The 25,238-nt window shown below is 39.5% G+C and overlaps 1 protein-coding gene across 2 annotated transcripts in view; it reads right to left on the reverse strand.

Moving 5' to 3' along the window:
- Positions 1 to 25,238, reverse strand: part of LOC117385172 (interleukin-1 receptor accessory protein-like 1) — a 309,308-nt gene that overhangs the window by 132,926 nt on the left and 151,144 nt on the right. For both annotated transcript variants that reach the window (XR_008649013.1, XM_033982445.2), the window contains one exon: positions 21,340 to 21,490. Coding sequence is in view for 1 of the 2 variants with exons in the window: in XM_033982445.2 (XP_033838336.2) it covers positions 21,340 to 21,490 (151 nt within the window). In the remaining variant the exon portion in view is untranslated. The remainder of the gene's footprint in view (positions 1 to 21,339; positions 21,491 to 25,238) is intronic.

A 25,238-nucleotide genomic window follows, 5' to 3' on the forward strand; every position in this document is an offset into this window, starting at 1 on the left:
CTTTTTACAGTCAAACTCCATGTGCGTACGTTGTGTCTTTGTTTCCAGTGCTGTGCTGTGTTGAGTCACTGAGGCCTTGGTGTAATACCCTTACAGCGCGCTTTAAACTGGAGGGGCGGGGCTAAACCAAGACTATATATACGGCTCAAGCTCACCAAGGCCGCTGGTATTTATACATGTAAGATAATGCACTGTGCAATATGTCGTAAAGTATTCTCAACCATTTTATAACACAGGCATAGGAACAGATAGGAAAACAGCTAGTAATCTTCCTGAAAAGGTGCTGTGATGGCAACCGTATTTATCTCATTTATTTCTTCTTCTTTTTTTTTCCACTGGAGAATTAACAGAACGAAATATTAACTGCAACACTGATATAAGGCTCACAAGCGATCGGAGATTAATTAGCGCTAGAAGCGTAATTACAGTCTGTTTTAATTAAATCAGTTTAAATTGCAATTTTGAGTAAATCTATCGGCTTATAAAGTTATTAGGTAGTAGATCGTTAAGTAAATGGTAAACGATCATATTTTTATACGGCACTTTTCCACCTTCAAGGCACTCAAACAGAGAATACTGTATTTTCTGGAGTATAAGTCACACTGTTTTTCATAGTTTGGCCTTGTTTTTTCCTTCAGTATTATGCATTTTTTGACTGGTGCGACTCCGGAAAACACTGTATTTGTTTTAATTCTTAGGAGTGAGTTACAGCCATTTGTTAAAGGTGCACTATGTAACTTTTTGGTATTGCATTAAACTTTAACTCCAAATCCCCATAGAAACAAGTAGGTAACACCGCCTGGCCAAGCTAGGGGTCAGCTCTGTGGAGAGGCGTCCCTGTATATTGAATAAATGCCTGTCTTTTCATGGTATTTTTGAGTAATAAAAACACTTATTACAGAATAAAGACAAGTTTAATACCATACTGAGGAACATTCCAGGCAGACCCTAAAACCAGTCTACCAGAAATTCAACTTCAAATTACATTTTTTTATTTTTCATCCCAATTTAGTAGATTGCCATTCTGAGATATTTTCGCGGCTCGTTAGAAAAAACACTATATCTTCGTCGTTGCGTGATAGAGCCAGTGCCTTGGCAGAGGTCTCTATGTTATCCTTTTAAGTATCTTTGGAATTGACACAGCTAGCTTACGACAATCTCTCAAAATGATCTCAAATGCACCTTTTCTACACAACCAATCTGCAACTAATTAACACGGGGAGTAATGTATGCAGCTCAATGGATTTGTGTTGTGTATAAATTATGCAGTAGTGTTTTATCTCTCTGTGGGACAGAGGATTGACATGTGGCTTTGGTGTCCTTGATACAACACTCCCAGAAGAGACAAAGGTGATCAGACTATTTAAAGTCATGGAGTTCTATCCTATTGGTAGTAGTAGTAGTAGTAGTAGTAATAGTAGTAGTATTAGAAGTAGTTGCAGTGGTAGTAAGTAGTAATCCAGTCGCAAAAGTAGTGGCAAGAGAGGTAGAAATAGGTTATTTTATCTGATGCTAGTATTAAGGTTAAGCCACTACCACTACTACTACTACTACTATCACTACCACTACTACTACTATCATTACCACTACTACTGTCACTACCACCACCACTACTACTATCACTACTACTATCACTACCACTACTACTATCAGTACCACTAAGACCACCACCACCACTACTACTACTACTACTACTACTACTATCATTACCACTACTACTACTATCATTACCACTACTACTGTCACTACCACCACCACTACTACTATCACTACTACTATCACTACCACTACTACTATCAGTACCACTAAGACCACCACCACTACTACTACTACTATCACTACCACTACTACTACTACTGCTATCATTACCACTACTACTACTACTGCTATCATTACCACTACTACTGTCACTACCACCACCACCACTACTACTATCACTACCACTACTACAATCAGTACCACTAAGACCACCACCACCACTATTACTACTATCACTACCACTACTACTACTACTGCTATCATTACCACTACTACTGTCACTACCACCACCACCACTACTATCACTACCACTACTACTATTACTACTATCACTACCACTACCACTACTACTACCACTACTACTATCACTACTACTAATACTACCACTACTACTACTACTACCACCACTACCATTAACACCACCACTACTTCTACTACTACTACCACTACCACTACTACTACTGCTACTACTACCACTACCACCACCACCACTACTGCTACTAAACTATTAACTCTATTTGCAATCATTAAACTTCTACCACCTCTGGCATCATTACTACTTCAAATAGAGCGGCACAGATGCTAAGTGGTAAGTACTTATGCCTCACAGCAAGAAGGTTCTGGGTTCAACTCCCGGGTCACACAGGCAAAATGACCACGCTCCTCCCTATGTGTCCGTGTGGGTTTACTCTGGGCACTCTGGTTTCTCCCATGAACCCAAAACACACACCACAGGTTAGATCCTCCAGCTAAGTTAGTCGTGAGCATGGCGATTATCAGGTCAAGTCAGATCTGTGGAGAGGCGAGCCCACTCACAGTAATGAGTGCATGGTTTTCAAGGTGTTTTTGTGCTATAAAATACATGGAATTGACTCAATGCAAGATGATTTTAATACCATCTCCTCTCTTTTTAATAACATCTCCATGGCGACAAGCAGAAGGCAGAGCTTACTCAAGAGAACATAGACAGTGTACTTTTATTTAATGCTATTCACTATAATCATTCATTTCGGCACGGTGGCTGAGTGGCAACACTCATGCCTCACAGCAAGAGGGTTTGGTTCGATCCCCGGGTCGCCAGGCCTTTCTGTGTGGAGTTTTTCATGTTTCTCCCCGTGTCTGGATGGGTTTCCTCCGGGTACTCCGGTTTCCCCCATCAATCAAAACATGAACGCCCTTCGAGACAACTGTTGTTGTGATTTTGAGCGTTACAAAAATAAATGAATTGAATTGAATTGAAATTTCCTCTATTCATAATGCTATACTTAAAAGAGTACATGAAAAACACCCTTATAGCCTTGTGTCATAGCAATTATGCTTTATTAACTGTTTTAGCATGTTAACTTATCCACTGCAAACTTCACTTCTACATGTTCCACCTGAGTCTTTGCATAAAACTGAACACTGTTCTATGTAAACCCATATTAGCGCATGTTTAGCACCGACTTTCACACGCGTAGAGCTGCCATACTAAGTGAGCGCTAATTAGACGAGCGAGGAATTAATTATGTAACACGTCATCTTAATTAGCGATCCCAGATGTAGGCTACATCGGAGGAGCTTTGTAACTACAGTTAGCTGCTAACTGATAGTTGTTTGAGGAGCTACCGCCAACGCTAGCCTCGAAAACGCAACAGGATGGATTAGCTGGTTACACAATAACAACCATAATATGGCCTTAACATTGATGGGAAGGAAACATACACATTTACTCAAGTACTTTTCAAATACAAACTTGGTGTCTAGTGGTATTAGTAGGTTTAGTGTTTACAGAGCTCAGAAGTAGTAATAGTAGTACAGTAGTGCAGTACAAGTACAAGGGCATCAGAGTGGTAGAGTACTTTATAGTATTTGTTAATCTTAGTAACTGACTTAGTAATGCTGGTAGGTCTGTAGTATCAGAAGTAGTAGTATAGGTAAAAAGGTGTAGTAGCAGTAATAGTAGTAGTAATAGTAGCAGTAGTAGATGATGTAGTAGTAGTAGTAGTAGTAGTAGTAGTAGTAGTAGTAGATGTAGTAGTGATAGTAGTAGTAGCTGTAGTAGTGGTAGTAGATGATGTCGTGGATGTAGTGGAGGTAGCAGTAGTAGATGATGTAGTAGTAGTAGTAGTAGTAGATGGAGTAGTAGTAGTAGTAGTAGTAGATGTAGTAGTGATAGTAGTAGTAGCTGTAGTAGTGGTAGTAGATGATGTCGTGGATGTAGTGGAGGTAGTAGTAGTAGATGGTGTAGTAGTAGTAGTAGTAGTAGATGGAGTAGTAGTAGTAGTAGTAGTAGTAGATGTAGTAGTGATAGTAGTAGTAGTAGAGGATGTTGTAGTAGTAGTAGTAGTAGTAGTAGTAGTAGATGTAGTAGTGATAGTAGTAGTAGATGTAGTAGTAATAGTAGCAGTAGTAGATGATGTAGTAGTAGTAGTAGTAGTAGTAGTAGTAGTAGTGGTAGTGGTAGTAGTAGTAGTGGTAGTAGATGATGTCGTGGATGTAGTAGTAGTAGCAGTAGAAGTAGTAGTAGCAGTAGTAATAGTAGAAGTAGTGTATGATCCTTAAATGTAAAATTAATATATTAACATAATATTTTGCATTTCAACAGGAAATTTAACCTTCCTGTTTATAGGCACCATTTTGAGTACTTTTGGCCAGAGAGAATATTTACTTCAAAGTTTTAGAAATAACATTTATATAAGCACAGATTAGTACATCACCGTCCCTCCGCCTCTCTTCTTTTCCACCTAAAATCACTCCTCACTAATGGAGCCGAGCCACATTCATCAAAAGCATCATTTTCTCTGTCAAATCGAACGTCAAACGCTGCCCACTGTTTGTAATGAGTCGTGAGCCTTTAAAGTGCTTACATGTGGAGGGATTAGCACGTCTACTGCTACTGCTCGATGTACACGCGACGGGAAGCCAGCGTCCTACCACCTCTACAGCTATGTTCATTTGTTTTTTCATTTTTTTTCCATGTTGGCACCATCTGCTCACACATCTGCTGCTAATCTTCACCTGCTTTGAGAGACTTTCTTCATTTTCTTAAACAACAAAATCACAACAATTAGAGATAAATTACATGAAATTACTCATACAATTAGTACTGAGTATGCCCAGTACTAATTGGCAGTGCCCTGAAAACTCTATAAAAAGCTTTGGACTGATTTAAAATTCAGAAGCCAGACACTTAACAGGAACAAAAAGAAGAGTCCCTTCAGTTTAAAATTAGATATAAAGTTCTCCTCCTGACCACAGACTGTATATATGTTTATAAGATACTATAGCACCATATCACCCACACTGCACTGCACTCTCAAAAATGCTGGACTCCTGGTGGTTCCTCAAGTGTCTAAAAGCACAGTAAGATGGAGAGCATAGCAAAAGACGAAGTTTAAATCTGTCAACTGGACAAATTGTTGTAGGAGTGAAGACGTTTTGCTGCTCATCCAAGCCACTTCAGTTCTGGTCAGATCGCTGGTGGACACTGCCTTATATCAATCTGAAGGGAGGGGCTAACTACACTCAAACTGTAAAGAGCTATTGTCCCTATTCGTTTTTTAATGGCCCGCCTATTGTTCTTTTTTAGCTTCTCAGGCCTCCATTCCTGTTTAAGGAAGGATTGTCTTTCCTAACAAAAACAGCTTCTTTAACTCCTCTCTCAAACCATTTCTTTTCTCTGGCTAAGACATGAACCTCATTATCTTCAAAGCAGTGGTTAGTGTCTTTGAGATGTAGATGTACAGCAGATTGGTGTCCCGAGCTGCTCTCACACTGGTGTTGGTACATTTTAGTGGCTGTTTAGTTTCTCCAGTGTAACGCTCACTGCACTCTTCACTACACTGAATGGAGATTACATCACTTTGTGGCTCGGGGTTTTGTATTTTGGGTGAACCAGTTTCTGCCTTAAAGTGTTTGTAGGTTTGAAATAGACCGGAATCTCATACTGTCTGAACATTCTCAGAAGTTTTTCAGACACACCCGCTGTGTAAGGAATAGTTAGACGTTTTCCTCTAGGTTCAAACTCCCTGTTGTCCTGTTTTTAGCTCTCTTTGATTTACTGAAGGCCCATTTTAAGAGGGACAGTGTTTAGCGACCGAGCTCTTGTGTTATGGAATCAGCTCATGCCCATGTTTAAGAGACTCCTACAGTCTCTACTTTTAAAAACATGCTTAAAATATTCCTCTTTGATTTAGCTTATGGCCAGGCCAGTTAGGAGCAGAACTAAAACTCGCAGTTTTAGCTAAGCAGCCTTAGGAGCACCTCTGCTGGGGGAAGTATGGTAACTTGAGCACTCCACTCTGTTTCCTCTTACTTTCCCTCTCAACAACATTCACTGTTCATTTCACCTGGAGTCTGTTCATTGCTATTCACATGTTGTTCCTTGTCCCACTCTGTTTTGGGAAGTGCAGCTGTTTCAGACGCCTGTCCACTGACCGTCCAGTGATGACTGGAACCTAGATGCTCCTTTTATGCCCTGCCCCTGTTCTGCTGACCAGGATCCTCCCCTTCCCTTACCTGGACGACCCCTGTCCAATCCCCCGAGGAGTCCCCCGCTGTCTGCCTGTCTTGGTTTAGTCCTGGTTCAGTCCTGGTTTAGTCTGGGTTTATTCTTGGTTTAATCCCGGTTTAGTCCTGGTTTAGTCCTGGTTTAATCCTGGTTTAGACCTGGTTTAATCCTGGTTAAGTCTTGGTTTAGTCCTGGTTAAATCCTGGTTTAGGCCTAGTTTAGTCCAGGTTTAGTCTTGGTTTAATCCTAGTTTAGTTCTGGTTTAGTCCTGCTTTAGTCCCAGGGAGTCCCCGCTTAGACTGCTCCCCCTAAGAAAATGGCTGGATGGATAGTTCAGGATTAATCCTAGTTTAATCCTAGTTTAGTTCTGGTTTAGTCCATGGGAGTGGATCTCTCCTTAACTGTGGTTCTCCTCGAGGTTCCTCTTTTTCTCACTGGGTTTCTTGAGTTTTTCCTTGCTTTGAAGGAAGCTCTCCATACAGGTCTCAGGACAGGTCTCAGGACAGGTCGTGCTCTGGGACAGTCCTCCATGTGTTTCCTTTGAATCTTGGTTAATCTGTCTGTTATTGACCGATGTCTGATTTTAGATTTAGATTTTCTAACTTTCTGTTGGCAGTGATGCTGTTAAGCCATAGATACATGGTAAATATTGATTCAGAATTGTTTCCTGTTATAAGCAGCATCTTGAGGAGGACTTTTCCCATTCCAAAACTAAAATATTTAGTTTTAAACTGTTAATCGCTATGGCAACAGTCCATAAAAAAATAAAAAAATAAAATAAAAAAATCATCATTCTGAACCCCACGGATAGGCTACAAGTAATCAATTTCAGCTTCCTGTTTTATCCTATTCCTGTTCATCGCTATGGCAACAGCCCTATTTTTTTCATCATTCTAAAACCCACGAACACGCTATATCATTTTCATATTTGAAGGACTTTTTCCCAAATCAAAAGATATATTTAGCTTTAAATGGTTAATCGCTATGGAAACAGTCCTGTTTTTTCATTCTGAAGCCCATGACTCATAATAAATCCATAAAAGATTACAGTCTGACTCATGTATTGAAAATTGAATTTGATTTTGATTGTTTTTTGTTTGTTTTGCTTGTTTTTTTTTTTGCATGTTGGCACCATCTGCTCACACATCTGCTGTTAATCCTAACCTGCTCTGAAACCACATGACACAATGGAGAAATGTATCGTAGATATGGATTCACACAGCAAAAACACAACACAAAAAAAAGAAAAAAAAATTGAAGAAAAAAATGGAAAAAAAATGAAAAAAATCCTGGTTGAAAGCACATTTTTTTATTTGGTTAAAAATTCATTTAAAACCACAGCAGGTAACTGTTTAACCAAAATTTGACTAAAATAAAAGCATGTTTGTGTTTTGTTTTTTCATTTTTGTTGTGTTTATTGCACTGAAAAACATAAAATCATGCGTCCTTACCCGGTTTCCATGGAAATGTTGTTCTTTTCTACTCTTCCACAGTATGGCATGCACTTTCTATTTCCATGGAATCGTGCAGGTGACCTCTAGAAGGTAACACACCGTACCTTTAGCAAATCTCAATGTCCAACAGAAATAATAGTTTGACTCGTCGACTGGTTTAACATTCAGGGTCATGTGTGGGACATAGAATGAGCTCGATTGAAAAGCCTTTAAGAGCTTTGTCAGTCACATCCAGGCAAATGGCTGAATAAACACAAATACAGTAGGTCAGGGTAACCTTCAGATTGAGTTTTACTGACCTCTGCACAGTGGAGCAGTGGTCACTATGGCAACTGGCGAATACAGGAAAAATACCTCTTATATTATTTTTCTTTCCTGTTAATTTGCTGTGAAAAAATATGCAAACTGGAAAAAGTACTATTGTTAATATGTAGAATTTGTTGGTGAAGTTTGACACATACTTGGTTCACCTTCACATGTTTGGTTCACCTTAACTGTAATTGTTTGTTAAGTACTTTGGTTCTTTTAAATGTGCTGTATACAAACATTTTATTTGACTTTTGGATTGTATATTTTTATGTGTCCACTGGGTACTATATGTATTTGATACCACTTTATAATACTCCAGTTTAATTAGTCTTAATAAACCATGAACAAAGACTTAACAAGTTCTTGAACAAGGCCAAATGTGAGTCTACATCAGGACTAAACCAGAACTAAACCAGGACTAAAACGAAACTAAAACAGGACTAAATCAGGATCAAACCAGGATCAAGGACCAGGATTTGTGTAAATGCAGCCCAAAGCAATACAGTATCTAAGGTATGCTACAGTGCTATTTTAAAGCTACAGTCTATTCTGAAATACTGTTACCAGGTAACCAGGACTAAACCAGGACTAAACTAGGTCTAAATCAGGACTAAACAGGACTAAAGTATGTCTAAACCAGGTCTAAACCAGGACCAGCCAAAGCGATATAGACTGGTGTTAAGGTATGCTACGGCGCTATGCTAAAACTACACTCTGTTCCCAAATACTGTAGCCAGGTAACCATTCGTACAGAAGAACATTGTGAACTTGTTTGATTTTCAGATTTTTTTTCACTTCTCACCCACTCCCTCCATCCCTCGCTCTCCTCTGGTACAAAACCACACAGCCCAACGCTAACCCGGCGCACATCACATCAGTCTACAGCGATCAGAGCAGGACTGGGGGAAAGGTACGGCTAAAAGAAACCAAAAACAAGATGGCGGACCTCAGGGGAAGTGAAGGGGAAGACAGGAGAGAGGCAGCTGGACACAAAACAGAACAAGACCAACAAAAAGCTACAGTGATAGACAGAGTGACATGACAGTCAATTGTGACGTGAGCGTGCAATACTGTGCAATGTGGGTTTATACATCAATATTCCCTGGGAGGTGACGCTATCTGGAGGCACTGCTCTGTCAGACCTTCTGTTACTCAATCTGAGCTTTGTTTTAACGCAATCTGACCAAAAACAACTGACGTGCCTGGAACTACAAAAAGTGAGCAGATTTGTGCTGTTAAACAAGTCCCTCTCATACAACATTACAGTCACAAGCTAGCTAGCATTAGCATTACAGTTTTTCAATCACTCTCACTTTTTTGTTGAAAATCAAACACCTAAACAGGACCACGGACGCTCGTATGGATCACAGGTTCCTGAAAAATCTAATGTGTGTAATGTATGTACTGTGTCACCATGGTAACTGCTGAACATTCTGCCAGAGACATACATGTAGAACCCCCCCAATGCAGTCGCTGCAAAATCTCAATAGGCTAAAACATTGGATTAAAACAGCGTAGGGTCACCATCAATGTGTAACCATGGGGATGTTATTGATTTGCATGCAGTGTTCCACAGTATGGCATTAGCCTTATCATCACTTCTCAGGTAACCCCACTTGGTCAATGTACAGGTCAGATCTGTGGAGAGGCAAGCCTGTTCATAAGCCTGCAATGAAACACCCATAAATATAAATAGAAGACGCAAGATATATATGTCTAATGCTACACTGTGGAACATACAGGGGTATAGTCCACGTCAGCACAAAGCAGACATTTCTAGCAGTTTAAAGTGTTAAAGATTAAATGATGTTATGAGTCAAATTCTACCTTATATTTGGTCTTTAACATGCAGAGTAATTAGTCCAAATGAGTTGGAGGTGCACAGTGTAATAATGTGTCCATCACCTGCAGCATTAGAACCCATTAAAGTTAAATTGGTCATGTGGCTATCGCGGTTTTTAATTTTATAGAAAAGGTGGAGGTGGGTTAGCTAGCATGCTAATGAGGAGAAAGCTAAATGCACTGGGTACAGTAAACATGTACACTTATTTTCTACTACCACTACTACTGTTGCTACTTACTTCTACAACTAGTACAATAATGACTACGGGTACAACTACTATAGCTAATAATACTACTTCTACTATTATTACTACTATGACTAATACTTTTACTAGTTTGTTCAAATATACTAACAAAACCATTTACAAGTACTGTAGTCACCTACTGTCACCTACAGTTCACCTACAGTCATCTACCTTTAATCCACTACAACTACTACTACAACTAATACTTATACATCTACTGCTACTTCCAAATATACTACTACTACTACTGTACCTTAAATCCTGCTAACTACTAGTACTATTTGTTAAGGCTTTCTTTACCCTAAATCTTATCGTTATGGATCTCTTTAACCCAGGGGTGGGCAAACTTTTTAACACATGAATACACAATGCTCATTGTACAAATAGTTCTCCAAATGCATAAATTAAATTAATTATTTATTTATTAAATTTCAGTTAAATAAACACAGTAGAAAAACTTTGGACAAGGTTTATCCTGATCTATTTTAATATAATTCACGTCACGTTTGACGGGTTGGCCCCCGGGCCATAGTTTGCCTCCTCCATAGTACCATCTGTTGTCCTGCACATGTGTATCTCTTTTTTGTTAGCCCTTGCATTCCCACAGGAGGATGTGTCCAGCACCACTCAGACTACACCAAACTGCTATGATTGTTTTGATGGTATGACTCAGTATGTATGTTCATTTGTCAGCTGAGGGTGAGACGATGCTCTCTTAGGGACAACAGCCTGTTTGTACAATATTGATTCAATAAACCAGAGTTTTTGATTCAAGACAACAACTTCACTGGTTTTATGTTTTTAAGGTTTTTACTATTAGAAATTCCACATCATACTACTACTACTGATACGACTACTACAACTACTACAACCAATACATCTACTGCTACTTCCAAATATACTTAAAAAAACATTTACAGGTATTGTACCTTAAACCCATTCTAATACTACTACAACTAATTCTACAACTTATACTTAATGCATCTACTATGACTTCCAAATATACAAAAAAAAAAAAAAAATTGCAAAAAATTGTACTGTACCTTAAACCCATTCTGCTAACTACTACTACTACTACTACAGCTAATACTACAACTAATACATTATACATCTACAACTACTTCCAAATATAAAAAACCCAATTACAAGTACTGTACCTTAAATCCATTCTACTAACTACTAGTACTACTACTACTACTATTATATTTTAAACGATTATTTGCACCATTTTAAAGTCCAAGGTCGCAGCAGTAGAATTACGCTTACTCTTGTCTTGACGGCAAAGGTGATAAATGGTTTGACAAAAATAGACCCAAAAAACATTGCGCAATCAAATATATAGCACCATAAATTTGGTGAGAGTCTAAAATGTGCTAGAGCTGCTGTTAGCATATTGCACTATACAATCCCAATATGGCCGCCCTCCACTCCAGGCCAGTTAATCTTTTAGCCCAAATAAGCAGTCTAGAAAAAAAATGCCTTTAATTAATCAGAAGGATATCCATCTTGTGCTGAGAGCTCGCGGTGCCATAGAAATGAATGATGCAAACAGCCACTGATGAAAAGGAGAGAGAAAGAAGGGATTTTGGCAAAAGGGAGAGAGAAAGAGAGAGAAGGGGGGGGGGGGGCAGTGGAGTAGCAAGAAAAAAATTAGACAGAGAAAGAATGGGGAAGGGAGAGAGAGTGGGAGAAGTGAGGAAAAAGAGAAAGAGTGTGGAAAAGAAGAAGGAAAGAGAGAGAGGAAGAGAGAAATTGGGAGGGGAGGAGTGATGGAGAGAGATAGAAAGATAGGGAGATAAGAGAAACAAGTTGAAGAGGGAGGAAGAGAGAAAAAGAGAGAGAGAGAAAGAAAATGGGATGGGGAGGAGCGAGAGGTAGAGATAGAGAGAGAGAAAGAAGATTGAATGGGAAAGAGAGATAGGTAGAGAAAGAGAAGAGGGGAAAGAAGATTGGATGGAGAAGAGCGAGAGGTAGAGAAAGAAAGAGAGTGAGAAATAGAGAGAGCGGGAGGTCTGAGAAAATAAAGAGGGAGAGATAGAGAGAGAAGGGCAGGTGGGAGAGGGAAAAAGAAAGATAGATGAGGGAGAGAAGGAAGAAGGGATAGAGGAGAGTGACGGGTTGAGAAAGAGACAGAGAGACATGAAAGGGGAAGGAGGAGAGTGAGAGAGAGAGAATGGGAGAGAGAGAGAAAGAAAGAAAGAAGAGAAGGAATGGAGGGAGAGAGGGGGAAAGAAAAGAAAGGGAGATAAGAGAAACAAGTGGAAGAGGCGTGGGAGGAGGGGAAAAGAGAGACAAAGAGAGGGAGGGAGAGAAAGAGTGAGAGGTAGAAAAAGAGAGAGACCAAGAAAGGGAGAGAGAGTGGGAGGTGAGAGAAAAGAGAGAGGGAGAGATAGAGAGAGAAGGGAGGGTGAGTGAGGGAAAGAGAGAGATAGGTGAGGGACAGAGTGAAGATGGGATGGAGGGCACACCCTTTAGCGCAGTCTTAGATCAGATTAGGCCGGATCAAGCTAGAACTAAACCAGGTCTAAAACAAGGTCCAAACTGCAAAAGAATCCATCCTTTGAGATTTGTTAATGGCAAATATTTGATTGTGAGTAAATACCCGCATGTACTCCCACTGACACAATAAAACATGTGTCAAATATCACCATCAACCTCCCAGACCGTCACAAATGTCACACGTGTCACACACCTTTGATTATAATTACACAACTTTCACAACGCTGAAAGAAGAGTTCATCTTTAAAGCTACTCTATGTACGTTTCTGACCTGCTTGTCTCTATGGAGAAGTTATTCTTCTGCCTGTAATGTTACACAGTATGGCATTAAATGTGTTCTAGACAAATGCGTTTCTTCTCTAAAGTTGGGTTTTGATGTAAAGCGTTGAACATTATGCCACATACATAAAAGACGGAGAGGGGAGGTGGCGGGCCGTCGCTGTACTTAATGAGCCACGGCTAATGCTATTAACCTGCTACGCGTAACGTGAACTCACAAGCAATGCAGTGTTTGTGGTCTCATTCAATACACAGACATCTAGATAATGATAGATAATGTAATAGTGCTAATAGTGTATGTATTAGTACTAGTGTTGCTTTAAGTCATAGTAGTAGTATTTGTTGTGAAACGCAGCTAATGGTGGTCAGATTATTTGGTCAAAGTCATTTTTAAAAGCACAAATTGCAGTGGGAACAAAACAGTGTGGTAGTAGTACAAAAAACTATACCGAGGTAGTAATAGTAGCCATAGTAGTAGTAGTAGCCACTAGTTGTAGTATTAGTTAGTAGTAGTAGTAGTGTTAGTAGTAGTAGTAGTAGTAGTAGTAGTAGTAGTTGTAGTAGTAATAGCAGTTAGCAGAATGGATTTAAGGTCCAGTACTTGTAAAAATGTTTTGGAATTTGTTGGAATTGTTATTTGGAAGTAGTAGATTTAAATATTAGTTGTAGTATCAGCAGTAGTAGCAGTACTATTAGCTCGTATTAGCTCGTAGATCGTAGTTGTACCAGTAGTCAGTATTGTACTAGATGTAGAAGTATAAATAGCAACAGTAGTATTCGTAGTAGAAAATGTGTGTACATGAGGAATTACTGTAACCAACTGCATTTAGCATCCTCCTCATTTGCGTGCTTGCTAATAGTAGTAGTTTTAGTAGTAGTAGTAGTTCAAATTAGATGAGAAAATGTATGTTTTATTAAAAGTGCACTGTGCAACTTCTCTGTGGCATAGCAGCCAATGTGCTTGTCTCCATGGAGATGTTATTGCTTTGCCTGGAATGTTTCCCGGTATGGCATTAAACATATCTATCCTGCGTTTAGTTAAAAATACATGTGTTTTATTGCTAAACAAAATACTTGGCCTGGTGTTGTACATAGATAGATGCGCAATGCTATATGCGGAACATTCCAAACAAAGCATTAACATCTCTATGGAGACAAGTAGTCATTGTTTTAAGTGTACTTGTACAACTACTACTACTACTGGTGGTGTTCAGATCCTAGATCGTGATGATGTGATACTGCCAGATGGGGGCAAGAGACAGTATTTTCTATTGATTTCATTGCACTTTACCATGAAAGACTGAACAAATAAATGCCCAAATGTTGAACCTGACTATTTCGATTAGTGATTAACCCCAAAAACTCACTGTATTACAACAGAAACCTGCACTATTCATTTTAGCTGCACCTAAATATGATTGGTTTAGAGGATGCTGTGATGTCATCTGGAAAATAAAGGTCCTATATTACGCAAAAATGACTCTTGTGAACTTTAACCCACGTTAGAATCATGTTACCTCATGAAAAGTATAACTGAAGTTGTGTTTTGTTTCATTCACACATGTTTAAGTAACCTTTTATTATTAGTCTGTCTACATTTCCAAAGCTCAAAATGCTCAGATCCACTTTGTGATGTCACAGAGTGGTAGTTTTCAAGTTATCATCTACCTTTTACATTTAGTTTAGTAACAATTGGCAATTCCAGAGCTGAAATCATCCAAATGATTCTAGTGTAAGGTGTATGGAGCTTAAAAACACAGCAGAGCACTTCCTGTATTACCACATGATGACATCACAAGGTGGAATGGAGTGTTTTCTGTTTGAGAGAAGAACGCAGACTAAATATGCAAGTTTGTGTGTTAAATGTGTGTGAATGAAACAAAACACAACTCCAGGTCTGTTTGTGACAAGGAAACGACATCATAACAGATCAGAAAACAGTGTAATACGGGCCCTTTAACATGATTTGACTACTCTGTCCCCTGTAGCTGGTCTGTGTTAGCCTGTGTGTGTGTGTGTGTGTGTGTGTGTCTCACCTGTCACCTCCCCCATGTCATTAGCTGTAATGTATTCCTCCTCTGTCTGAATGATGGATGCACTCACAGCTCAAACATCGATTTTACATAATTCTAAAGTGCCTCTATTGTTTTAAACACAGCTAAACGTACCCAGACGTACTTAGCATTTCAAGGATTTATAAGGCAGTTTAAGTGTTAAATAATGTTTGTTACTTCAGCATGTGATCACCAACGTTCTTTCTTACGTTGAAAATAGGAAGTGATCACGGGCTGCGCTTCCGGCTCCGTCGATTCTGGCTCCAGTTCACTTTCCGTTGGAAAATTGTCGTCTTGCTCTGTAACTGCTGCTGTCAAGCGTGTCAATTTGGTCTTAAAATATTCATAAAATGACCTGCTCTACACGATCCTGGTGTTTTTATTTCGCTATTGTGTCCGTAAATCAAGATATGAACATTAATAAGAGACAAATCAGATTAATTCTTTCCCCAAGGTCGATCCTGCTAGCGTTAGCAAAAGGGTTGTTTGACAGCATTGCTAAGCGCGCGCTCTCTGTTAAACCAGCGGTGTGAGCGGCAAGGGGCGTTACTTTCAACAGCCTCACTCTGGATTGGCTCTTTGGTTGCTATGATACTCATGGTCGGAATTCCAAATATGAAACTCGACTGCAAATTCGCCGCTGTAACTGCTAGCCTTGATGAGCTTAATTTGACTGGAGCTGAATGCTATGGGTGACGTCACACTCACTTAGGTCGTTTTCACACCTAATAGTCCAGTAGACTCGGTTCGATTCGGGACCAAAATTCAAACATTGTTAACATTTTCAACTGGAGCGGTTTGCTTTCACACTGCTTTTTGTCAAATGAACCAAACCTTTTGAGAAGCTTGTCTAATCCTTCACATGTGGTGGCGCTGTACCAAAAACCATGGAAGGAAACGAGACAAAAAACCATGAAGAAGAAACGCCGCTCGTCTATTGCACGTTTTTTTACTTTTGTCCGACACTGCGCTACAGTGCGGGGGAATCCTACTGCTTTCATTTTTTCACTTATTAATTTATAAACCTCGTTGTTTTTGTGCGCGGTCACGAGTAACTGACATATATTTTCGTCAGACCATATTTCTATGAGGGCTTTTACCTCCTCTTCCCTCCACGTCTGACCACGAGCCATTTCTCCGCTCCGCTAGCTTTGCACCCGTGTTTGTTTTGGTTTTATTTACCCAGAATGCTCTGCATGTAATCCGCTTCCTGTCTTTGGAGCGGCCTGTGGTCCGCTTGGCGTTCACATATGCATTCGAACCGTACCAGAGTTCACTTCAACCGGACCGAGACCTAGGTTTTTTGGCGGACCAGAGTTCGCTTTTTTGGACCGTATCAGAGTTCGATTGCGCATTCACACCTGACCAAACGAACCGGACTTTGTGGCCAAAAGAACTAGAGTTCGATTAAAGCGTACTAACCAGTGCTAGTGTGAATACGACCTTAGTCCACTTCTTTATACAGTCTATGGTTGTGATAGCGCTCTGAATGGGGAGTGACTTAGCGCAGAGAGCAACGGGACACTCAGTGCATCAAAAACATATAAAACATGTTAATATGTTGTTTTTGGCCAATATAGCATTTTTATAAGAGTAATACAGTGATCTAAATATGTGCTCACAGTTAATACCATCCTCTTTCATATTATTATTTTGAAGTAACAGTACTTTTATCAGATATAAGCAGAGTATACAGTTGCCTCTTTGTGCTGTCTCCTCTCCTTCCTGTCTGGGTGATTTGCATATGAAGGTGTCTGGATTTAATTGCTCTTTTAATTGGGGGTGTAATTACTGTGGTGTGATCGGACAGGAGCAGATAATCCCACTCCAGTCTGACAGGTGCGCGATAAGATGTCTTCATTTTATTATTTTAAACATGATTACTTTGTGCTTTTATTAGACAACAGGCCATCAATATATAGTCCTTTTAGAGTGTATTCTAGAGTGTATCAATATACAGTCTTTATAGAGTACTTTATATGTACTGATTAAAGCAATACAGCCAAACAATAAGACCATCTACATTCACTGATCATAAACCAGGACTCAACCAGGTCTAAACCAGGTCTAAACCAGGACTAAACCAGGACTAAGACAGGATTAAACCAGGACCAACCCAGGACCAAACTAGGACCAAAATGGGACCAAACCAGGACTAAACCAGGACTAAACCAGGACTAAACCAGGTCTAAACCAGGACTAAACCAGGTCTACACCAGGACTAAACCAGGTCTAAACCAGGGCTAAACCAAGTCTAAACCAGGGCTAAGACAGGGCTAAACCAGGACTAAACCAGGTCTACACCAGAGCTAAACCAGGGCTAAACCAGGTCTAAACCAGGACTAAACAAGGTCTAAACCAGGTCTAAACCAGGACTAAACCAGGTCTAAACCAGATCTAAACTAGGAGTAAAACAGAACTAAACCAGGTCTAAACCAGGACAAAACTAGGTCTAAACCAGGACTAAACCAGGTCTAAACCAGAACTAAACCAGGTCTAAACCAGGACTAAACCAGGATTAAACCAGGGCTAAACCAGGACTTAACCAGGACTTAACCAGGACTAAACCAGGACCAAACCAGGACACAACTGGGACCAAACCAGGACTAAACCAGGTCTAAACCAGGACTAAACTAGGATTAAACCAGGGCTAAACCAGGTCTAAACCAGGTCTAAACCAGGACTAAATCAGGTCTAAACCAGGTCTAAACCAGGACTAAACCAGGGCTAAACCAAGTCTAAACCAGGGCTAAGACAGGGCTAAATCAGGACTAAACCAGGTCTACACCAGAGCTAAACCAGGGCTAAACCAGGTCTAAACCAGGACTAAACAAGGTCTAAACCAGGTCTAAACCAGGACTAAACCAGGTCTAAACCAGATCTAAACTAGGAGTAAAACAGAACTAAACCAGGTCTAAACCAGGACAAAACTAGGTCTAAACCAGGACTAAACCAGGTCTAAACCAGAACTAAACCAGGTCTAAACCAGGACTAAACCAGGATTAAACCAGGGCTAAACCAGGACTTAACCAGGACTTAACCAGGACTAAACCAGGACCAAACCAGGACACAACTGGGACCAAACCAGGTCTAAACCAGGACTAAACTAGGATTAAACCAGGGCTAAACCAGGTCTAAACCAGGTCTAAACCAGGACTAAATCAGGTCTAAACCAGGTCTAAACCAGGACTAAACCAGGGCTAAACCAGGACTAAACCAGGACTAAACCAGGACTAAACCAAGTATAAAACATGAACATTGAACACAGCGGGTCTAGAATACAACAAAAGAGCTGTAGTTGGTCTTTAACAGGACTAAACCAGGTTTAAATCAAGTCTTACTTAACCAGGACTAAACCAGGACTAAACTAGGACTTAACCATAAATGTTGTCTAAAGCTGTGTATGAGTAATGCGTTGGATGATTCATTAAATAAAACTGTGAAACTCTCCACTTTGGATCGGACAGCTGAAAGAACAGATTATGTAACAGCTTTTATATTGTTGTGCTAATGAAACTTCACATTCAAATGCATTTAAGAACCATTTACCTGTCTGACGTGGATATGAACAACCAATTATGCACCAATCAAACAATATTTCTACATCAAAACAGATTGGACTGTCTGCAAAGTTTAATACAGAGTCAATATTAACTTAACTCAAACACAGCTTGCACAATATGTCTTGCCTATGAACACAACAACCATTTGAACCAGCAACCTTTGAGTCTAGGTTAACTAATCAAACCTTAAACGCTTAAACTACCATAACTATCATAAACTATATACACAAGACCTTAGAAGTGTCCTGCCAAAAGACACAACATTATCATCATGTATTCAGCCATATTTACATAAATGTTGCACCGCAGTGTGACTCTGAAGTGTTTGAGTTTGCTCCTCAATAAAACCCACAATCGATGAAAAGTTCTGCACCGACAAAGGTTTGAACTTTGAGAGAGTTTAAACAAGAGAAAAATGTGAGAAAATGTTAATGCCTGTGTGAGAAAAGTGTATAAAGTGTGTGGTGAGGGATTTTACAACTGCAAAACATACAGAATAATTGTAAAAAATAAAGCTGATACTTTGCGGATTTCACCTATTACGGGTTATTTTTAGAACGTGACCTCCACGATAAACGAAGGACCGCTGTATACAAAAGCAGGACGCAAAACAATACACTACAACTTCAGAAACCTGATGCAATGTGCAGTAGTTTCATTAGAGCGATACACGAGCAATGAGCTGATGTGCTCTGAAGGGGGAGTGACTTAGAGAAGAGAGCAATGTGAGGGGAGACTTAAAATGTTCATATTAACCTATACATGATCCTGGTGTTTTTTATTTCTCTATTGTGTCCGTAAACTCAAGATATTAACATCTATATCATAATAACAGACAAATCAGGCAGCTTCTTTGACCGAGGTCGCTCCTGCTAGCGTTAGCGTTAGTGATTGACGGCGTTACTTAGCACCCGCTTCCTGCTAAACCAGCGGTGCAAGGGAAAGAGGCGTTACCTTCAACAGCCTGGCTCCAGATTGGCTCTTTGGTTGCTATGATACTCGCGGTCGTGATTCCAAATATGAAACTCGGCCCCAAATTTGCCGCTATAACTGCTAGCCTTGACGAGTTTCCTTTTACTGGAGCCGGAAAGTACAGGTGACGTCACACTCACTTAATCCATTTAGTTCACTAGTATGGTTGCTAGGTAACAGTTATGAAATGACCTCTACATATGTGACATCTGCTGCCCGTGTCCAACCAGGAAGTAAAATGATAAACTTCAGCAAAATTCAAAAACTAGTAAAATCCTAAATCTAATGATGATAACTAAGCGGTCTAACCTGTCATATGGACGCTCGCTGTAGATCTGGTCTCTTAATTGGTCCTTATTAATTACGCAGCTGTCTCGCTCCACTCTAGACATTAGCCCCATCAGATAAGCCTGGACGGGGGGACAGTGTAAGGTCGTATTTATCGAGGATCCACTGCTGTGTCAACCTTGGCCCTGACAGAGACGCTAAAAGTAAAGCCATCTGTCACACGTCTTAGAGTTTGGGTTTAAATATTTCAGGAGTCTTAAGAGGAGAAAGTGCTGAGGAGGCGAACAGCGAACTCTACCACTTTGCAATTAAAACAGGCTTCAAGTCGGACAGGCGGGAGGCAATAGAATCTAGAGGAGAAGGTCTAGGAGCGGAAGGTTTTATGCCTAGTGATATTTCATGCAAAGAATGAATGAAAAAAACACGCTTGCATATTTTTTCTTATTTAAAGCAACTGTATGTAGCCTGTACTTGGGCTGTTTTAAAAGGGTACAACGATCAAAAGTGAACCTGTGTTGCCAGAGTCTGAACCTGCAGATAGAGGGCGCATGCAAGTTTGTCTCATTCTCAGTATACGGACAGGCCTTATGTGAAAGAACCTTCAGAATTCACTCACTGAGCTGCAGAGGCTGCACTAGCACTGGTTAATGCTGGGGTTTGTATGTAGAATGAACTATAGTGTGACCTATGTTGGTTAAAATCAAAATACAGAATGGAAAGAAAAAGTCCAAACTAAAATTGCTAAAATCTCTACAGATATAGCTTTAGAGCAGGGATGTCAAACTCAAACACATTGCGCCAAAATTTAAAACTGAGACAAATTCACATATTGAAAAACTGACTGCACCTAATGTGTAATGTTTAACCTTTTCATATGGAAACAAACTTTAGTTTTGCTTAAACAGAAAATCAACTCAAACTTGATATTACAAACAGAGATAAATTAAATTTGAACTAAAAGACACACCAGTAGTATTATTTCATTATTTAAATAGGTAAAATAAACCATGTTTCTCTCTGTAGTAATTAATTTGGCAGAGGTGACCAGTAGCTTGGTCGCTAATGAGTCTCAACAGAAAAGGAGGGGCACGTGCCTGTCTCGATTACATGCCAGTGTATTAGCAAAGGATTCTGGGATTTGTAGTATTAGTGGTGCATGCGCTATATACCGCACATTTGATATGATCTCACGGGCCAAATATAATTACACCATGGGCCAGATTTGGCCCCCGGGCCTGAGTTTGACATGTATTTTGGAGGGACAAAAGTCAGATTTAAGATCTATAATCTAAGCTAATTGTTTTAGCTTGCATACCCAAATATCCCAGTGTTTACAGACAGTGTCAACCATGTTAAAATGTAGTATCCAGCAACACAACTCAAAACTCAATACAAACATTTTAAGCTTTGGAGATGTAAACACTCTAATAATAAAGAGTTACTCAAAGGTGTGAATGAAACAAAACACAACTCCAGGTCTGTTTTTGAGGAGGTAACAACATTATAACATAACTTAAAGCTCACAAGAGTCAATTTAGACATAATATAGGACCTTTAAGAAAACTCAAATGGGTGTTTTCTTACCGGTGACGGAGAGCTCGGTGGTCTTGCGCACCACAAACGTCCCCAGCTGGAGCTCGCAGGTGTAGTTCCCCGTGTCTTCCTCTTTGACCTCCCTGATGTACAAACTGTCTCTGGTCTCAATGCTTGCCCTCCACTGCTGCGGCTTACACTCCTGCACAGGCGACACAAGGAAAACACATCACATACACTATTTTATACAGTATAAAGAACAAAACAACTAGAACAGCTAACAACTTCTTAAATCTGTTTAAGTTTGTGAGCCAGAGTTGATGTGGCCCAAAGCGCAAACATGAGCACTTCCTGTTTGGAACGTGACCACTAGCTTGTTAGCTGTATCCACTTATATATAAAGTCTATGGTTTGTGTTCATACTAAAATAATACAATCGATTTCTGAACCTAACACACTAAAGGTCCTGTACCCAATGTCGTCCCATGTATTTGAGCACAATTTATCTTGTCCTAGTACAGATATATATCGTATAAGCAGCTTGAGGTCAAAATAAGTTCGCTGTGTGCTGTCTGCATCTAATTCTAAAGCGTTTTATCGTCTGAGAATCGTGAAGAGGTGTGTGTTAGCATGCTAGTTGTTGTTAGTTTTACGGTCACAGTAAAACTCTGCTGTGGCCTCTGAAAGTTGCGAAAAGTGCTTATAAAGTCATCATGGTGAATAATTAGGATGTTCTGAATGCAGTAAAAATCAGACACAGCACCTTCAGTACATTACTTATTTAAGACGTTATATTATAGTATAACTTAATTCAATGGTAGTTGGATCGATCAACTAGAAATAAACGTTCCAACGGAAATGAGCACCGCCTTAGTTACTTTAATTCCTTACTTTGAATAAGTGATACCAGCTGGAGGTGTAACAGGCACCATGTTTTTTTTTTTCCAACTATAACTGAAGAGACGGCACAGTTTGGCTTCTATAGTTCTAATTAGCAGCAACATACGTTTTTTCAAGTCTTATCTTCAAGTGTATTGGGGAGACAGAGGACCCGGAGAGGGCGAGGAGTTTAAACATGGCGTCATTAGTGAAAAGAACTGTCTCGGTTTCAAAGTGCTATACAGATATTAAGAGGAGGACTTATCAGCTCCCGACGGCTGCTACTGCATTTGCATATGGGGCGGTGTGAAACGAGGGACGGCTCCGTATGTGCCAACAGTTGTTTTATAATGAGATGAATTAATAATAGTGGTAGTAATAGTAATAGTAGTGGTAGTAATAGTAATAGTAGTAGTAGAGTCAGTAGTAGTAGCAGTAGTAACTCTAGCGGGAGTTGTTTCTCATCATTGTTTTGCTGGAAGTCATTATATAAACACATTTAATTGGGAGGCAGCAGTAGGGCAAATAGTAGTTGCAGTAATTGTAAGTCTTGTAATGGTAGGGGTAGTTCGTAGTAGTAGTAGTAGTAGTAATGTGTGTATCATCATTTGTACTTCTGGAAATTACAAATGAATTGATCGGCTGCAGTAGCAGTACTAGGAGGAGAAGTATTAGGTCAATAACAGTTCTAACAGTAGCAGTAATAGTGACCCTTGTAACAGTAGTAGTAGAAGTAGTAGTAACAGTAGTAGTAGTATGTTTGGCAATGTGTGTTTCATTATTTTTACTTCAGGAAATTACAAATAAATCAATTGTCTGTAGTAGTAGTAGTAGTACTAGGAGCAGCAGTATTAGGCCTATAACAAATGGTACCATATTCACATTAGTAGTAGTAGTAGTAGTAGTAGCATTAGTATTAGTAGTAGTACTATTAGCATTAGTATTAGTAGTAGTACTATTAGCATTAGTATTAGTAGTAGTAGTATTAGCATTAGTAGTGATATTAGTAATGGTAATAATTGTAGTAATAGTCTAATAGTAGAAGTAGTAGCAATAAAAATGTCAGTAGTAATAGTAGTAATGGCAGTAGTAGTAATAGTAGTAGTAGTAGTAGTAGTAGTAGCAGCAGCAGCAGCAGTAGTAGTAGTGGTAACATAGTTTGATTATTTGAAATAGGAACCAACTGAATGCATCATGGCAGTGGTAGTCATTGTCTTCGTAGTAATTATTTATTTATTGATGTAGTAATAGCTGTACTGTAGTAGGGGTGGTAGAAGTTGCAGTAAAAATCGTAGTCATTTGCCTTAAACCTTACTTGACATATTCAGAATCTGCAGTAAAATGGTGCAGACACACAGCTGCACATAGTACAAGTGTTAAAGTTTGAGAAATCCAGTTAGCAGTTGTAGTGGAGGGGTTGCCCGAGGAGGTTAGCATAGCACATTATCTCCCGTACACTATATGGCAGCTAGCATGTCCTCGCTTCACCTTTCACTCAGAATTAAGTTAGCTTAGCATAGCGTAAAAAAAATAATGTGTGCGCTTGTGTCAGAAAGTCAATGAAGGGTTTGAGGCCCCCATCTAAAATCATTATATTAAAGTTACATTTTGAATATAGTTGTACAATATTTATTTTTACTGTATTTTTTTTACATATCTTTGCATTGAAATGGGTTGTAGAAAAACAGAACATTATTGGGCATGTAGCATTTGCAGTAGTAGTAGTAGCAGCCGAAATATCTGAATTTAGTTGTCTAGCAGTACCTACAGTATCTAGGGCACAAGGCGGAGCATCTGTAATAGTAGTAGTACTAGTAGAAATGGTCATCGCAGTAGGACTTGTAGCAGTAGTAGTGGTAGCAGTACTAACAATATTTGGGCTTGGTGGGTTAGCATCTCTTCCTGAAAGTATATTATCTCTGGCTAACAAATTGTAGCTAATGACTTTAAGGGAATGATACTCTGGTCTTTGTAGTTGTAGTAGTAGCAACAGTAGTAGTTGTTGTTGTTGTAGTAGCCCAATTAGTAGTAGTAGTAGTAGTAGTAGTAGTATTTGTTGTTGTTGTAAACCTATTAGTAGTAGTAGTAGTATTAGTAGTTGTTGTTGTTGCAGCCCTATTAGTAGTAGTAGTAGTAGTAGCAGCAGCAGCAGCAGTAGTTGTTGCAGGCCTATTAGTAGTAGTAGTATTAGTAGTTGTTGTTGTTGCAGCCCTATTAGTAGTAGTAGTAGTAGTAGCAGCAGCAGCAGCAGTAGTTGTGGCAGGCCTATTAGTAGTAGTAGTATTAGTAGTTGTTGTTGTTGCAGCCCTTTTAGTAGTAGTAGTAGTAATAGTAGTAGTAGTAGTAGTTGTTGTGGTATGCCTATTAGTAGTGTAGTAGTAGTAGTAGTAGTAGTAGTAGTAGTAGTAGTAGTAGTAGTAGTAGTAGTAGTAATTGTTGTTGTAGGCCTATTAGTAGTAGTAGTGGCAGTAGTAGCAGTAGTTGTAGTAGGCCTATTAGTAGTAGTAGTGGCAGTAGTAGCAGTAGTTGTAGTAGGCCTATTAGTAGTAGTAGTAGTATTTGTTGTTGTCTAGTAGTAGTGGTAGTAGTAGCAGTAGTTGTGGTAGGCCTATTAGTTTTAGCAGTAGTAGTATTAGTAGTAGTTGTTGTTCTTGTAGGCCTATTAGTAGTAGTAGTAGTAGTAGTAGTAGTAGTTGTTGTGGTAGGCCTATTATTATTAGTAGTAGTAATTATTATTGTAGTAGCCCTATTATAAGTGGTAGTAGTAGTAATAGTAGCAGCAGTAGTAGTAGTAGTTGTTGTAGTAGGCCTATTAGTAGTAGCAGTAGCAGTACCTAGAGTATCTGGGCTTTGTGGGGTATCTCGGGATAACACACTGCGGCCCATGACCCAGGGGGCGTGGTCTGTTCTGATCCTGTCCAGTATAATATGATGCAGACAAACCCGATGTGAGGGGCCAGGACTGTGATGGATGGACCCCCAAACGTCACTAAACAGCTTCATCAATGTCCACTCCTGTGTATGCAGTCCCAAGGCTACTCCATATTCATGTGATACTTTCAAAACAACTT

Source organism: Periophthalmus magnuspinnatus, chromosome 2, assembly GCF_009829125.3.
Source record: "Periophthalmus magnuspinnatus isolate fPerMag1 chromosome 2, fPerMag1.2.pri, whole genome shotgun sequence".
NCBI classification, from domain to species: domain Eukaryota; kingdom Metazoa; phylum Chordata; class Actinopteri; order Gobiiformes; family Gobiidae; genus Periophthalmus; species Periophthalmus magnuspinnatus.